Source organism: Mus pahari, chromosome 6 (genome assembly GCF_900095145.1).
Source record: "Mus pahari chromosome 6, PAHARI_EIJ_v1.1, whole genome shotgun sequence".
NCBI lineage: Eukaryota > Metazoa > Chordata > Mammalia > Rodentia > Muridae > Mus > Mus pahari.
In genome coordinates this window covers 40,388,763-40,405,842 of record NC_034595.1, presented here as the reverse complement: position 1 = coordinate 40,405,842, position 17,080 = coordinate 40,388,763, and the positions used below count along the sequence as shown (strand labels likewise).

Below are 17,080 nucleotides of genomic sequence, written 5' to 3'. Positions count from 1 at the left end.
AACCTTTCAGTTAGAACAACCTCCAAAAATAGAAGATCCAAAGAAATCAAGTTATAAACATTAAAGGAGACAGTACAATCCACACCAATACAGATGATTGGTTGAAATTATTTTGAAAAACTACCTGTTATTAAATTGGAAAATCTGGAAATGGATATAAATGATCTACCAAAATTCAACCAACAGGATATGGAAATTCAATAGAATATAGAAAAACGTGAATAGATTAACTGGGTGTAATAACTAGTAATCAATCTCCTGGTGCAGAAAAGCCAGGATGAGATGGGTTCACTAATGAATTTTACCAAGATTTCAGAGTAACCAGTACTACTACTTCTTGCATTAATAGGTAATCATTTGGGCTAGCATTACCATTCTCAAAACTTTATAGGAAATAAGAAGGAATTATAGAACAACAGCTCCAGTCAACAAAGTACTAGTGTATCAGAAAGATCATACACTGTAAGAAGGTAGGCTTCATTCCCAGATGCAAGAATGGTTCAACCTCCACAAATCAATAAACTACCACATGATATAAAGTGTCATGTGAGTGGGTATAGAAAAATCATTTGATAAAGTTCAACATCCATTCATGATAAAATAGAAAAACAAGTTAAATATAACAAGCCCACAACTAATACCATCCCGGATGTTGAAAAACAAAGTCTTTCCTTTCTTATCAGAAACAAGACAAGATGTCCACTCTCCTTGCTCTCTTTCAATGTCATCTTCACTTTAATCAGAACAATTAGACAAGAGAAGGAAAAGGTAGATACACAGGAAAGAAGAGAGTCTAAGCAACTGAGTGTGTGGGGTGGGGGGCATGAATAAAGACTTTACCAGAACTACTAGGAGAGAGACAGATTGAGTGAGGCAGGAGGACAATGTCAACAAAAGAAACATATGATGTGGGCAGTACCTAAGCTGGATATAACATACTCCACATTCTTCTCTAATATTCTTGCATGAAGATCTCCAAGTTCATTCAAATCAGTTCTTCTAACACTTGATGCTACTTGGGGCTGTCTTCTCGGGACTTTACTTTCTGTTTTGTTTCTTTGTTTAAAGCTCTTCCACACATAATGAATTTGCCAAGGCAGAATTTTATGAATGAAATCTAAGTCACAATAGCCACACAACATACCTAGGAACAAACTAAGGAAGTTCTGCTACAAAAAAGTACAGAACACTGATGAGAGAAACGTCAGATACTAGAAGATGGAAAGACTGCCTGTTTTCATGGATTGGCATAAGTCACTAATTGTCCTTAGTACTCAAAGTGCTCTAGGGATTCTATGCAATCTTCATCAAAACACTGTTGTCATTTCAGGACTGAGATCATCAGTCAGTGAGTGGGTAAGAGTCACGCTGCACAAGCATGTGGACCTGAATTTGAATCCCCAGCATCCACCAAAAATCTGGGCATGGCTACACACTTGGGGCTGTTGGAGGGAGAATTGCTGGGCCTTGTGGTCTGTTAGTCCAGCTCTGGGTTCAGGGAGAGACCCCATTCATCTCAGTGGTATAAGGCAGAGAGTGATACAGCCAAGAGCTGAGTCTTCCTCTAGCCACTACATGTACACACATGGTGTATGTACCAGCAATCACATGTGTAAGTCCCATAAACACATATGCTTTTAAGAAAATAATTTTAATAAGAATAAAACAGCAAAAGACATGATGCCCAGAACAGCACCACCAAAAACCGATAAAATTAGTATGCAAACCCAGAAGCTACTGAATCAAATAGAAAGAGCAAAGCTGGAGGCATAGACACCTGATTTCTAGACATAAGGCAGAGCTCAGTAACAAGCAGTAAGGTACTGCATAAAAGGCACATTTATTAGTGAGACAGGATAGAGGATCCAGAAATAAGCATGCCAAAAATAACAATACACATGAAATACACAGCACTAGGAGAACACGACACACACACACACACACACACACACACACACACGACTGACACATGAGCCCCAACCCTCACCCTACACAGAAATCAACTCAAATGCCTTAACACAAAACCTGAAACTCTAAGTACCAGTGGAAGACTTCAAGATATGGTACAAGTGATAATTCTTGAATGAGGTACCAATAGCTCAGAGAACAGAAGCAAGAATTAATGAGATGGCATCAAATAGCCACAGACATCAAATGACAACAGTGTTTTGATGGAGATTGCATCCCTAGATCACTTTGAGCACTAAGGACAGTTAGTGACTCCTGCCAATCCATGAAAATCGGCAGTCTTTCCTTAGTTTGTTCCTTCTACACAGCAAACCTACAGAGTGTGAGAGAACAGTTGCCAACTCTTCAGAAGGTATAGAGACCCCAGAAATTCAATACGAAATAAATAGTACAATTAGAAAATATGTTTGTGATATGCATACACTTACAAAGTACACACACACACACACACACACACACACACACACCCAAGAACTATGAAATAAATGTTCCATTTCACTAATCACTAGGGCAACAGATTCAGTGAGTGGTCATTTAAGTTCAGTCAGAATGGCAGGCTATCAACCAAACAACAACAAAAACAAATGCTAGTGAGGATGTGGAGAAAAAGAAACCACTGTTGTTAGGAATTCAAATTAGTACAGCTACTCCTGCAACAGTGTGGAAGTTCCTCAAAAAAAACTAAAAATAGAACTACCATATGATCCAGCTGCCCCAGAGAGAGGGCAAAAGGAAGTGAAGTTAGCAGCTAATGGAAAAGAATGCACTCTTCACAATAGAAAGATGTGGGGCCCAGGAGGTTGTCAGCATGGATGGATAGAGAAAATATGCTGCATGCTAACACAGTGGGGCATCTAGCCACAAAGACTGAATCCCTGTTATTCCAGAACAATGAAGAGAAACAGGGCATATTAAGCAAGGCCAGCTATAATGTTCTTGCTTATGTGTGAAAATTTAAGAACTGAGATGAAAGTTGACTAGTAATTATGTGAAGCTGGAAGTCAGCAGAAGGGCTGTGAGATTTGATGAATGCATCTCACATGCACGTGTGGAAATAACACATTGAACCCACTAATAGGTACAGTAACACAAAACCTGAAATCAAAGAGTAAAGTTATTTAAAAGTAAATTAACTGGAGGTAGTGTGGGCTGATAGAAAACTATATTTGAACAAGTTTGATCAATTAAATGTTTTCCAGGAAAGTGGGGAAAAGACTTCTATTATTTACATTTTCCTGCCTCTACCCTTCACAAATTATCAAGATAATAATCATATCTGAGAGATAACAGCTCTCAAGTTTAAGGAGACCACAAATAAAGGAGGGGGAGAGCTTCGAGGTAGCGATGAAAGCTACCAAAGTGGGGATGGGGGATCCTGCATTAGAGTGAGTTAATTGGAAGGGTTTGCTTGCACTGCCTTTCTGTGTAAAATCTGGACAGTTCATGTGCTCTAATTGAGCCTTCCTTGTTAACTGTGGCTGCTCCTAGAATTCAAACAGTCTTCTGCCCGTGTCCTAAAACCATGGATCTTTTCAGAGAAATGATTAACCAACCTTACTCCTTTTGCACTATAGGTATGTATTTCACCTACAGCCATCTTTATACAGAAAGAAAAGACATCCTCCGAGTTTTTTCTGTCAAACAGAAGAACATGTGATACCTCATGTGTTGCACAGGTGAGAAGATGGACTGGCGGTTTAAGCTGCAGCAAATACAACACTGGGTATCTGCTAGTGAAAAAGAACATAGAACTTGGCAGAAATCTACCCCAAAGCTACTGAGCTTTAAGAACAAATCCCCAACAGGTGCGGCAGACACTGCTTCACCAGGGCTGTGGGCTTTATACAAGTTACATTCGTAGTGAGTTTGAACACTCTGTTTTCCTGTAATGTTAATGAGAAATAGATTCACTGGAGTAAATTCAATTGACTTGAGAAACCAATTGATTAACTTCTGCACTCACAACTAGCAGATTTATATGAAGGGGATGAGGTAAAAAGTCGCCTTTGATTCTCAGATAACATACTCGATAGACAAATTCCCCTGCCCTTAGAACCATGAACATTACATATACCCAGAAAATTAAACATCTTCCTGTATCTTAGTTCAGGTTGCTCATGTGTCATGAAGTGCATCCCTACCTTATAAAACTTGGCTGTCAAAACTACAGAAATTTATGTTTTAGGGTTTGGGAGACTTGGATGTACAAGAGTAAGATGCTAGCCAAGACAATAAGATTAGTATAGGCATGAACTGTAGACTGGATCAGCCTCTCGATCAGGAACACTGCTAATTGAGCTACAGCTAATAGAGATAGAAAGACAATTAGACTTCTTAGATTTGACAGAATGCATCCTTGAGCTCTTTTGAGAGATGATCTTGCATCACAGATGATCCGAGGTATCTCTTCAAATGCATAGGGGCTACTTATCAGCTCTGATGAAGAGGATGAGTTCAGCATCTTTAAACTCTTCCACCATCTACTCCCGAATTTCAAAGTGGCTTCTCCACCTCTCCACTTTGCATACAGCAGAGCAGTTACCTTTTGTAACTACTGCTCACTTAGTCTAGTTTACTGCAACAAAATATTATTAAATTGAGTGAGTCTAGAAATCAAAAAGCTTAACATCAGGATGCTAAGTGACAAGTGACTTTTGAGTGTGAGATGCAGATGGATGCCTCCTTGCTGTGTGGCCACACCATAGAGAAGGTGGCTCTTTGGTTACTATGGAGTGATTTTGACTGTACCATGATTTTAGATAATTGCACAGACACCCATCTGTGTGCCAAATGTACACTTTTCCAGTCCAATCTGTGTTTGGATACTTCTGAGATGCGTATGGTAGCTTCAACCCCACACAGGTGCATGCCCAAATACTTTTTGTCTTGGCAATTTGTGTTTTCAAAAGTTGACAGGAGAAGGCTTTTAACAAAACCGTCCTTTATGTAGTTACTAACATGGTCTAAAGAAGCAGCTTCCTATTTGTGTAAAACAAAGTGAAACATCTAGACCGAACAATTTACCTCTTACTTGAGGTCACACAGGTAATCGGGGGGGCGGGGGAGGTTAGTATTATCTCAGTGGCACAGCTTTGGGTTTAGACTTTAGTGTTACCAATATAGACTCTTTGGAGGACCAATAGCCAGAGAGCCACATGACTTGTCCATCCATGACTGCTCAAAACAAAGAACGCGGCAAGAGAGGACTGAGGACTATCTTATTTCCTTCTTTTTGTAAACTTCTGTTTTCCTGTGAGGAACAGGAGGAAACACCAGGTTTGAGAAGAAACTGGACTGAAAAGACATAAAAAATCTGAAATATGAAGTCTACGCAGATTCTCTCATTCCTTGGGCATCAGCAAATGTTTGGTTGCTGATTCACAATGAGAAAATGTCTTCAGCGCCCACTTCCTCTTCACTAATCATTGTCTCCTGTGTTTCTAAGGTACTCTGGAACCCAGAGCACTTTAATGCATGCGGAAAAACCTGGTCTGTTACACTGCTCTCAGGCTTCCCTGTACCAAAGGCCTGGTGTTTTTCTTAGCAGATGTGCACCTTAAAGTGGGAGCCAAGATGTCTGGTGCAGTAGAAATAGGTATTTTTGCTCCATTTTAAAGCCGAAAGCAATGTTCCCCATGGTACTGTTGCAAGACTCCAGACAAACTAAGAAAAATGAAACGTCTAGTGTTTTCACAATCTGGTACCCAACAGTAAATGCTAGATGACTTTCAGTCTCCAGTTGGTAGGCCATACACAGCAATACACTGGGAAGGAGAAGACAAGCTGGTATACACTGCGCCTACCTTCCTCTTTTCTCTTGGCTTAAACTATCTCCTCGTAGTCCAATCTGTGAAGGAATTATATATTTGGAAACTAGAACCAGTAGTGCTGCTGTAACTCGGTACCCTTTGGGGCAACAAGTAGATACATGCCACCCGTGAGTGTCAGCAGTCCTATGGTGTCTGTGAAAGGCCAGGCACTTGTCTTTGTGTGGCAGACACAAATGTGCTTCACTTCAGTGCCATGACTTTCCTTCCTAATGATCCCCTGTCTGTGTATTTAGATGATTGGTTGAAGACTGGGCCCCAGTCGAAGTCACAATAATTAACAAGCATCAAAATTATAATGCTGCTTGAGTCTCTAGCCACTGCCAGAGCTGAAACCATGATACTGTCTTTAGACCACTAATACTTTAAGTCTTTAGGTCACTAATATTCTGGTGAAGAGGTTTCCAGTCTTATAAAAAGATTGATCTTCTGAGGAGATATTTATCCCTTTTTGCTGATCTAGTATCTTATCATCTTTCTCCCAGGGAAACCCAGTTCAAGTCTGCTTGGGGCTACCTCCTCTGTGTCCAGGACTCAGGCCTAACCACTAAGTTTATCCCACCTGTTAGGGACCAAATACTTGTTAAAAGACCTACATGTATTCCTAGAGTCTGCCCAGGATTGATTCTGCCATGCCTGTGTGGAGAAGAACTGTTGTTTTTATTATTATTATTAGATATTTTCTTCATTTACATTTCAAATGCTCTCCTGAAAGAACTGTTCTTTACTCTTGGAAATGATAGCTGGCAGCCATTTTGCTAAGTAGGAGGCATGCTCTCCAGAGAAAGAGACCACAGCATCAGAGGATTCATCAGACCAACCTTTGAATTTCTTGGTTTGTGAACTAATAGTCTCCTTTGTGGCCACTAACGCTGTGAACTGGATAACTTTCACTTGCACTCATGACAACCCAGCATGGGAATTCCACCTATCACTGATGAGTCTAACTTGGGTACCAGTCAGTGTCATGTCTAGTGATTGGAATGTGCCTAGCAGTTCTCTAAGTGGGTGTTTTATCAAGAATAAAACTTGTCTAACTCAATGACATGGCTTCATGGAAAGTAGATTATCACATCTTTGTCACCTGTATGTTTTGTTTTCACTGGTAAAATCTTCCCACACACATAAAAATAAAAGTCACATTGCACAGAACTCATAAGATTATTTTACTAGAACTCAAGAAAGAGAAAATATACTCCAGTTTTCACAAAGAAAAGATGACTTTTACAATGAACTCTGTCCATATAGAAGTCATGTTCTATTTCAGTTTTAAATGCCAGGTACCCAAGGAATACTCCCTTCTGACCACGCACACAGTGAGATGTCAGTATGTAGCTGTCTTCTCCTGACCTCCAGCAGTGAGGATCACTTCTCACCGATCTCAGACAGCAGACCTAAAAAGCTTCTGTTTCTCTGCTCTGTCTCCTTCAGTGGAGAATGTTGCCGGTTCCTGTGACTGTCACCAACCATACGCTCTGGTCCATACAGCTTTCTTCTTAAACTCTGGGAGAACTCTCAGGGACAGCAGGGTGGCTAGGAGAACAAGAACACAGGACAGATTGATGCACTTGACAGAGCTATGATGTGTCTGAGAAGTTCATTTTGATCTAAAAGGTGTCAAAACAATAAACAGGAAATTTTGCAGAACTGTTGATGTTTGGCTTGCTAGTGATAATTGTCTTTCTTAATGTTATTACTATTTACACGAGATGCTGCCTCTGTAACAATTTACTTTAACTTTGTGTTCTTTTATACACGAACCAGTTTATCTCCATTAAGTGTTTAATTAAAGAGAAGCCCTCACACCTATAAGAAGGCTGATCATCTCTTATGATCAATGAAGCAAGTGTACTCACACTAAATTTTACCTGGACATGTATCTGTAATGTATGGATTTCCTGTTGTGTTATGCGTCACATGGAACAATTAAAAGTAGAGAAATTCTTATGAACACGTTTAGTAATTACTACATATTTCTTATCTTACTCTAGAATATTAATATATTCAGATGTTATGTAAAATAAAAAATGTAAAGGAATATAGGGAACCCAGGTCATTCCAGTAAGCCAATGACTATGGTTTTCTTTATTGATATCAGTTGGTAGCTTTGTAACTGAAGATAGCATATGTTTGCAACCATCACTGGTTCAAACTCCCTGCGGCATACAAACAGGGACTCCTATCAGCAAGTCCCTAGGAATGAATAAGTCAGGCCTGACTCACAGTGAAGCTCCGTGCTGCACTGGAATCACACCGAGGTCCTGGCCTTCATCTACAAGCTTCCCATTTGCCCGGAATTCCTGCCTGTTTAGTAATAAAAAATATGTAAAATATGGTCATGTTATGGCTCCAAGTTGGATAAAGTGTCACAGGGTAGGCCAATGGGAAGGGCACTTCTCAGTGCAATGTCTTGTGGCATGCAAAGGACATCAGCAGGGGCTGCTGGCTCCAGAACCTTAAGTCCCAAGACACAGGTGACAAGTATGAGCCATCTCAGGCCATGAGGCCAATGGCCAGATCACACCTCATAGCTGAGTTTAGAAGTCTACAAAACTTTCAGAAAAACTTTCCACATTTGGGGTTTGCTACAGTCACACTGTGCCAGAGCGTGGAGGAGTGTGGGACTGAAAGTGCTGGACAGCTCGGTCAATACCTAGTTCCCTTCTCAAAACACTGAGCAGCAGCGACTGTTACTAGAAGTTAGTGTAGGTGTTGTTACAGCATAACAGGTGAATGAGAAGTCTCTGCGCATTTCCTAGTTGTTTCTCATTACAGACATTTTAGAAGAGTCCTCATGCAGAGGATAAAGACAAACTTATGGATATCATCAGGACTGTCTCTGGAACTCCGGATCTCTGTTGGCCATATTTAAACTTTTCTGAATTTTGCAAAATTTAATGATTTTACGATTATAAGGATATTTAATACCACTTATCTAAAAGTTAATTTTAATGGTGCTGGCCCTCCTTTTTACCTCACCTTTCTGACTTAAAATGCCATAGTAAGGACATTTTCTTGAGATCATGTGCCCACAGTGCTCTTCCATTTTATCACAAATAGTTTTACCTCCTGATGAGGCATAAAGCATGAAGTAATACCTTTCAAAAGATCCTTGGACTTTGCTGCAAAGGCGTCGTTAGGAATTTCCATGATGCTAAACAGCCAGTCAATGAACTAGGGTGAAAAAGAATATTGCCAGTGAAGTAAATCCCACCATCAGCATGAGAGCAGACAGTCTCTTGGGCCTGCATACATGCGAAGAAGTGCAAAGGTCTTGAAGCATTTCCTGTAGAGGCTGGAGAAGTAGCAATGGCAGGGAGAGTGGGAATGGCATGAGGGTGGAGGTGGTGCAGAGATGAAACAGGGGTGAAAGATACCCCTCTGATCAACAGGCCTCACAAACTAGCCCACTTTCCACACGGAGATATACTAAGACCTTGTTTAGAAAGCTTACGGTAGACATGGGCCCAGAGAACTTCTGTTTATCATGAACATTATCTCTAGTCACTCTGAAATGCTCCGACAGGTTAAGTGACCCGATTCGAGTCAACTTCCTTTGAATAATAGCAGAGTCAAGATTTGAACAGAGCTATACGCAGTTGCCAAGTGGTTTTCTCTGCATTATACCATCTTTAAATGGTTCCATATGGATTTAGGCCAAGAATCATAGGTTCATAAATTTTCCTTCCTGTTTTATAGCTTACTAGTAAATAGTCACTACAAATACACAATGAATTTAAGATGTCTATCCTGTATCCAAGGTGAACAGTGTCCCAGTGTGGAAATAACAGAAGAAAGCACGTTTATTTTGGTTAAAACTAGAACATGAAATACAAATCTTGTGGTAGCCTCCTAACACTTACCTGCTTAACAGTGAAAGGCCTTTCAGCTGAGACACTCAGTGCGGTTAGGCGTAGATAAGCCAGGTTTATGATTCAGAAATGTTTTTAAATTACTAGTTTAAAGCTTTCAACATCATACAAATACAGTTTTGATTAAACAGAATTCAGAAAAGAATCTTCCTTCCAATCAGCTGTATTAGAGACAGGACAGAGGCAGGTAAAGCCAAGTAAAGGACCTGGTGCTTCCATATACTCTGTTGAGTCTGCACACATGAGGACTGACCATGTGCTCTGCTGAGAGGCTGCACACATGAGGACTGACCATGTGCTCTGCTGAGAGNCTGCACACATGAGGACTGACCATGTGCTCTGCTGAGAGGCTGCACACATGAGGACTGACCATGTGCTCTGCTGAGAGTCTGCACACATGAGGACTGACCATGTACTCTGCTGAGTCTGCACACATGAGGACCAACCCATGTGCTCTGCTGAGAGTCTGCACACATGAGGACCAACCCATGTGCTCTGCTGAGTTTGTATACATGAGGACTGACCATATACTCTGTTGAGTCTGCACACATGAGGACCAACCCATGTGCTCTGCTGAGAGTCTGCACACATGAGGACCAACCCATGTGCTCTGCTGAGTCTGCACACATGAGGACCAACCTATGTGTTCTGCTGAGAGTCTGCACACATGAGGACCAACCCATGTGCTCTGCTGAGAGTCTGCACACATGAGGACCGACCCAAGTGCTCTGCTGAGAGGCTGCACACATGAGGACCGACCATGTGCTTTGCTGAGAGGCTGCACACATGAGGACCAACCCTGAAAGTGCTGCTTCTGTTTTCCTGATCTCAGGGCTGATGACACTGGGCTTTAACAAGATCCTGTTTGGGATCTACAACAGGCCAGCTATGGCAAGTACACATAGTGAGACAGAATAAAGCAAACGGAACCTTTACCATGTCATAGTTCTACACTACCAGGCCATACTTCCCCTGGAATGCTCTCTGAACCACCCCGGCAGATGAGCCCAAACTCCTCCCTTACTTCTTACCTCATATCCCATACAGCATATCATCGAGAGTCTTGAGTTTGTTTGCCTCTGTGTCCTGACTTCAAGGGTTGGAGGTAAAATGTATCCTTTCCAACCAGGATCAAGAATACACGTACACTCAATAAATGGATGGAGATAAAGGCTTTCTCTCTAGCTGGCCCCCTCACTATAAACCAGTTGTTGCTGCTGTCAGTTGTCTGGACCTTGGGCTGGCCTCTGCCTCTATCACATGGCTTGTGAGTGTGATATTTGGGGATGAGTATGCAAGCCTCTGGTGTGATCCAAGCTTCATCTAATTCCTACTTCCATCACACAGCAGGAACTGCTGGAGACAAAAACCCTCTTGTCCTGCTAAGCAGGTGGCTGCCACCCCTCACCTTCTGGGTCTGTTCCTTCCATGGCTCTTTTTGTAGCAGCAGTAGCATGCTCCTGGGGAGCTGAGTGAGAATCTCTTGCACAGTGACTCTGTGCATCGGACTCCTGCCAAGCAAGGCTGCTGCTGGCCCACCAGGGCCATTCTCCTGGTGCCATGGCAACCAACTGGCACTAAGGCCAAGGAGAAGGGGGGCCTCATGGTCTGCCCATGCCACCACTGCGGCTGCAAATATCAGCATCAGGAAGTCCAAAGCCTGTTAAGAAAATAGAAGCAATGTGAGAACATATGTTTTATTCGAAGTTACACAAGTTCACAAACACAGCCTCTATCATGATGTTAGGCTGTCTTCCCTTTCTCCCACTACTCCTGCTGCCCCAGAAGAGGAACTGAACGGAACAGAAAACTTAGTTTCCATGCCAACTGAAGAGCTTATCTGGGCTTTGGAAGGTTTCTGATTTTTCTTTGTGTGAGGGAGGACCCAACAGTTTCAGATTATTCCTCCAACATTTCAAGAGAAATATAATTTATTCTTAATCATATCAACATCTGAATGCTTCCCCATTTTTGGTGTTTTTAAATAGATAAATAAGCTAAGGAAGTTATTATATGAACAAAATGTTTTTTTAAAATATGAAACATTTTAATTTAAACAATAAAAAGTTTATCTTTAGACATTAAAAAAACTGTCCATAATCCAATCTTCAGGCTACATTAGACAATTGTAAAAAATTTAGACATGGTAATGGGGACACTTCCAAGATGCCGAATTACTGTGATTTCAATCATACCTTTTCCAGCTAATTTGCATGCTAAATGTTTTGAGGTTTTTTTTGGGGGGGGCGCGGATAAGAAAATAGAAAGCTAATAAAAGCTCAGGAAATCAGAAAGAGCAAAGACTCTTAAAAACTATGGGTTTGTTTGTTTGTTTGTTTTTGTTTTTGAAGACAGAGTTTCTCTGTGTAGCCTGGCTGTGCTGAAACACACTCTGTAGACCAGGCTGGCCTTGAACTGAGAAATCCACCTGCCTCTGCCTCCCAAGTGCTGAGATTAAAGACGTACTACTAAGCTATTAAGAACGAGGACATCCTGAGTGGCAGGCAAATGGATGGAACTAGAAAATATCATCGTGGGTGAGGTAACTCAGACCCAAAAGGACGTGAATGATACAGCCACGTAAAGGAGACGGTGCTTTCATGTGCTCTGTTGAGAGTACTCTCTAACTGCATATTAGCCAAAACAAACAAACAAACAAACAACCTACAGAATACCCAAGATAAAGTCTACAGAACTCAAAAAGGTCAACAAGCTGAAGGGCCCAAGTGAAGATGCCTCAGTTCCACTTGGAAGAGAGAAGAAAGTAATCAAAAGTGGGGAGGGAGGGAGGGAGGGAGGGATTTGTTAGGTGGATGTTGGGGGGGGGCGGGCAGTTGGGAGAAGAGGGGAGCCTGATCTGGTATTGGGTGAGGGAAAAGGACTGAAGCCCCGAGGTCAGCAGAAAGAATGTAGACAGTCAACCTCAGGAAATAGAAGGTTGGGGGGACCCTCCAGAATGCACCAGAGACCTGGGAAGTGAGATACTCTCACAAATCAAAGGGAGGGACCAGATGAAATGCCCAGACAGTAGGGAGAGGGAACTTATAGAGCCCACCCCTAGCAGGAAGACAGGACACCAAGTGAGCGATGGGGTTGTCATCCAAGTCACATCTCTGACCCATAATTGTTCTTATCTGAAAGAATTACAGGGATGGAAATGGAGAGAAGCCTGAGAAAAAGAAGGTCCAACAACAGGCCCAAAGTGGGATCCAGCTCAAGGGGAGGTCTCAAGGCCTGAAACTTATTACTGAGGCTATGGAAAGCTCACAAAAAGGGACCCATCATGACTGCCCTCTGAAAGACCCAACAAGCAGCTGAAAGAGTCAGATGCAGATATTTGTACCCAACCAATGGACAGAAGCAGCCGACCTCTGTTGTTGAATTAGGGAAGGCTGAAAGAAGCTGAGGAGAAGGGCGATTCTGTAGGAGGATCAGCAGTCTCAATTAATCTGGACCCCTGAGAGCTCTCAAACACTGGACCACCAAACAGACAGCATACACCAGCTGATATGAGACCCCAACACACATACAGCAGAGGACTGCTGGATATGTGTTCATTTAGTGATGATGCACTTAACCATCAAGAGACTGAAGGTGCCAGGAAATTTAGAAGTCAGGTGGGGTGGGAGGTGGGGACATCCATGTGGAGACAGGGGGTAGGGAGGAGGTATGGGATGTGGAACAGTTCTTTCACTTCCTTAGTTAGAATCACACCGAGGTGTTTTATATTATTTGTGACTATTGTGAAGGGTGTTGTTTCCCTAATTTCTTTCTCAACCTGTTTATTCTTTGTGTAGAGAAAGAATTTGTTTGAGTTAATTTTATATCCACCTACTTCACTGAAGTTGTTTATCAGGTTTAGGAGTTCTCTGGTGGAATTTTTGGGGTCACTTATACATACTATCATATCATCTGCAAATAGTGATATTTTGACTTCTTCCTTTCCAATTTGTATTCCTTTGATCTTCTTTTGTTGTCTAATTGCTCTGGCTAGGACTTCAAGTACTATANTGAATAGGNAGGGAGAAAGTGGGCAGCCTTGTCTAGTCCCTGATTTTAGTGGAATTGCTTCCACTTTCTCACCATTTACTTTGATGTTGGCTACTGGTTTGCTGTATATTGCTTTTATTATGTTTAGGTATGGGTCTTGATTCCTGATATTTCTAAGACTTTTATCATGAAGGGGTATTGGACTTTGTTGAATGCTTTCTCAGCATCTAATGAGATGTTGAAGGGTGGTTGAGGAGGGGGGGTGGATAAATGTCAAAAATAGAAAAAAATACATTTTTTTAAAAAAAAAGTCTCTCAGTCTCTTAAGATCCTAACTGATGAATTTAAATTTTAGTAACTTCAAAAAGACACACAACTCTTCAGATATATGGTTCAGAATTCCAAAGAACATATCAGGTTATGCAAATTTTAACTCAACTGGGACGAATGCCTACACAGAAAATTAAAAGAGTGAAACAGAGCTATGCTTCGAGTATTGTATCATTTGTATTGGTTTTTACAATCATCCAATACTAGAGACCTTCTCTTTGGGGTGTCACAGGACACACTGCAGATCTGATGAAGACCTTGTCATATGCATGTCATGTCATATGCATGTGTTGGCACATGTAGATGTTCTGCATATAATTCATCAATCTCTCTCTCTCTCTCTTTTTTTTGGTTTTTCGAGACAGGGTTTCTCCATGTAGCCCTGGCTGTCCTGGAACTCACTTTGTAGACTAGGCTAGCCTCGAACTCAGAAATCCACCTGCCTCTGCCTCCCGAGTGCTGGGATTAAAGGTGTGCGCCACCACGCCCGGCACAATTCATCAATCTCTTCAACCTAGGCATTTTTAGTCACATGAGCCAGAGAAGTCAGAGACCTGAGCCTGGCACCCTACAACAGTATGAAGACCCTGGGGTTCTCTCTCTAACTGGTATTCTTTGAGTCTTTTGCATCAAAGAACATGTTTTGCTAAAAATATTTCTCTAAAGGCAGTCTTGGCATCTCAAGAAACATGATTATAGTCATTGTTTCCTTATGCCACCAAAGAGTTTTTTCTAGTGTTTCTTAAAATAAAAGGGAGAAAAGTTGTAAGCGTGTTTGAATTTGGATCTTGGATGACCCCAAAGGCTATGGCTTCCAGACTTAGTCCCCAGGTTGTTGCTATAGGAAAGTAGTAGACCATATAAGTGGTAGTGAGTTGTAGGAGCTCTTTGGGATGTGGGAGGGAGTGTGCCCTAAAAAGAACCATGGGTCTTAGATCTGGCTCCGCAATGCACTCCCTTCATGATGTATTACTTCACCACATGTCCAAAGCTCGAAGATCAATGGACCCTGGGCTAGAACCCCAAACTGTGAGCCAGATGAATGTTTTCCCTTTGTGAGCTGAAGAAGGCCTTTGGTGTTGGCTGCAGCAGTGAAAAGCTGAGCAACTGAATCTTCTTTTAGGAAAAAAAAAATAGAAGTTTTCCATTTTAAGTTAAGTTCGTTGTTTCTCTAGATCATACCTCATCAGGAGCCACATTCTGCGTAGGTGCTGACTGGTAAGCAATGTTTCTCATATAACCCATCAGTTCCAAGAGCCACTCCAGTCTCTTCAACACGCCTGAAACAAAAACGAGCATTTTCTTATCACAGATTAGCAATAATTATTACAACCAATGCAGGACACATGGTCAGAGGGCCCTGGACAGCTTTAAGATGCAGTTCTGGAAATGTCACTGCTCAGGCTAAAATTTACACTACTGACATCAGGAAACTATTTTAGCCTTTTTGTTTAAGTAAATCCTCCCTCAAGTCGCTCTGCACAGTAGTGACAGAACCCATTTATTAGAGTTTTTACTCTGAAACTGAACTTGCCGGGAGAAATCTGGAATGTAGCTAGGCAATCATGTTGAATCTCCGGTAGTTAGCTGTTTTAGAGTCCCCCTCTGCTTTCCTATTCTCAATACGCGGGAGTAATCAGAAGCCTGTCCTGAAGGCAGAAAAGCAGAGACACCAGCCAGCCCCCACAGGTAACTGGAGAACAAATGTCAGCATACAGATTGTGAAATATCATTTTTTAAAAAATATATTTTTATTTCATGTACATTGGTATTCTAATTGCACATATGTCTGTGAGAGGGTGTCAGATCCCTTGGATCAGGAGTTAAAGACAGTTAGTTGTGAGCTGCCATGTAAGTGCTGGAAATTGAACCTTGGTCGCCTGGAAGAACAGCCAGTGCCCTTAGCCACTGAGCCATTATTCCAGCCCTTTCTTTTTATCTTTTTTTTTTTTTTTTTAAATGAGGGGTTCCAGCACAGGAAAAACTACTTTAAAACATCCTAAGAATTTAATAAGAGAAAATAGAGAAGCACTTTTTCAAGTAGGCTCATCAGAATCAAAAGTAACATCAGATATCTCTAGTTTACTCTGAGTACCTTTATCAAAAACTGGAAACCTGTGAGAGGGCAGACTGCAGAAGCAACATGGCTTCTGGGACAGACCCCTTTTCAGGCTTCAGACATCCAGGCACCTTCCCCGCCAGAGGAGAGGTGACCACCCGGGAAGTCTCTGTCCACCAGAGCAGATGAGAGAGCCATATTGTACCCAGGGTCCCTCAGAGACTAGTCTGTGCAGGTGAGTGTGTAAACTGCAGAGGCGACACATCCTCTGGGACAGGCCCCGTTCCGGGCTGACGTCTTCAGCCAGGAGGCAGGTCTGAACGCCAGACCTCTGTGCACCTTCCCTGACCACTGAGACTCAGGAGAGAGCTGGACTCCCAGGACTGCTGACAGAGGCTACCAGAATCACAGGAGGAACAAGTTCCAACCAGAGACAACTATAACAACTAACTCCAGAGATTACCAGATGGTGAAAGGCAAATGTAGGAATCTTACTAACAGAAACCAAGACCATTCACCATCATCAGAACCCAGCATTCCCACCTCAGCCAGTCCTGGATACCCCAATACACCCGAAAAGCAAGACTTGGATTTAAAATCATACCTCATGATGCTGGTAGAGGACATTAAGAAGGGCATTATTAACTCACTTAAAGAAATACAGAACGCTGCTAAAGAGGCAGAAGTCCTTAAAGGAATACAGGAAGGAGAACACTGCTAAACAGGTAGATATCCTTAAAGAGGAAACACAAAAATCCTTTAAAGAATTACAGGAAAACACAACCAAACAGGGGATGGAATTGAACAAAACCATCCAAGACCTAAAAAGGTAAGTAGAAGCAATAAAGAAAACCCAAAGTGAGACAACTCTGGAGATAGAAACAATAGGAAAGAAATCAGAAACCATAGATGTGAGCATCAGCAACAGAATACAAGAGATGGAAGAGAGAATCTCATGTGCAGAAGATTCCTTAGAGAACATGGACACAACAATCAAAGAAAATGCAAAATGCAAAAAGATCCTAACTCAAAAC

General features: G+C 41.8%; 2 protein-coding genes across 6 annotated transcripts in view; one reads left to right on the top strand and one right to left on the bottom strand.

Annotated features, from left to right (window-relative positions):
- The window catches only part of Hacd4 (3-hydroxyacyl-CoA dehydratase 4), a 30,168-nt gene extending 23,466 nt beyond the window's left edge, over window positions 1-6,702 (top strand). Inside the window, exons 7-8 of one of the 3 annotated variants that reach the window (XM_029539701.1) lie at window positions 3,543-3,644; window positions 6,281-6,702. In XM_029539701.1, coding sequence (XP_029395561.1) covers window positions 3,543-3,625 — 83 coding nt within the window. In that variant the 3' untranslated portion in view covers window positions 3,626-3,644; window positions 6,281-6,702. Of the gene's footprint in view, window positions 1-3,542; window positions 3,907-5,231 lie in introns of those variants that run through there. The other 2 variants (XM_029539700.1, XM_021200856.1) reach the window with 2 other exon arrangements.
- A 240-nt stretch (window positions 6,703-6,942) lies between these two features.
- The window catches only part of Focad (focadhesin), a 324,827-nt gene continuing 314,689 nt past the window's right edge, over window positions 6,943-17,080 (bottom strand). For 2 of the 3 annotated variants that reach the window (XM_029539699.1, XM_029539698.1), the window contains 4 exons: window positions 15,170-15,267; window positions 11,076-11,327; window positions 8,894-8,969; window positions 6,948-7,328 (listed from right to left, as the gene is read on the bottom strand). In XM_029539699.1, coding sequence (XP_029395559.1) covers window positions 7,255-7,328; window positions 8,894-8,969; window positions 11,076-11,327; window positions 15,170-15,267 — 500 coding nt within the window. In that variant the 3' untranslated portion in view covers window positions 6,948-7,254. Of the gene's footprint in view, window positions 7,329-8,893; window positions 8,970-11,075; window positions 11,328-15,169; window positions 15,268-17,080 lie in introns of all 3 variants that reach the window. The other variant, XM_021199728.2, reaches the window with a different exon arrangement.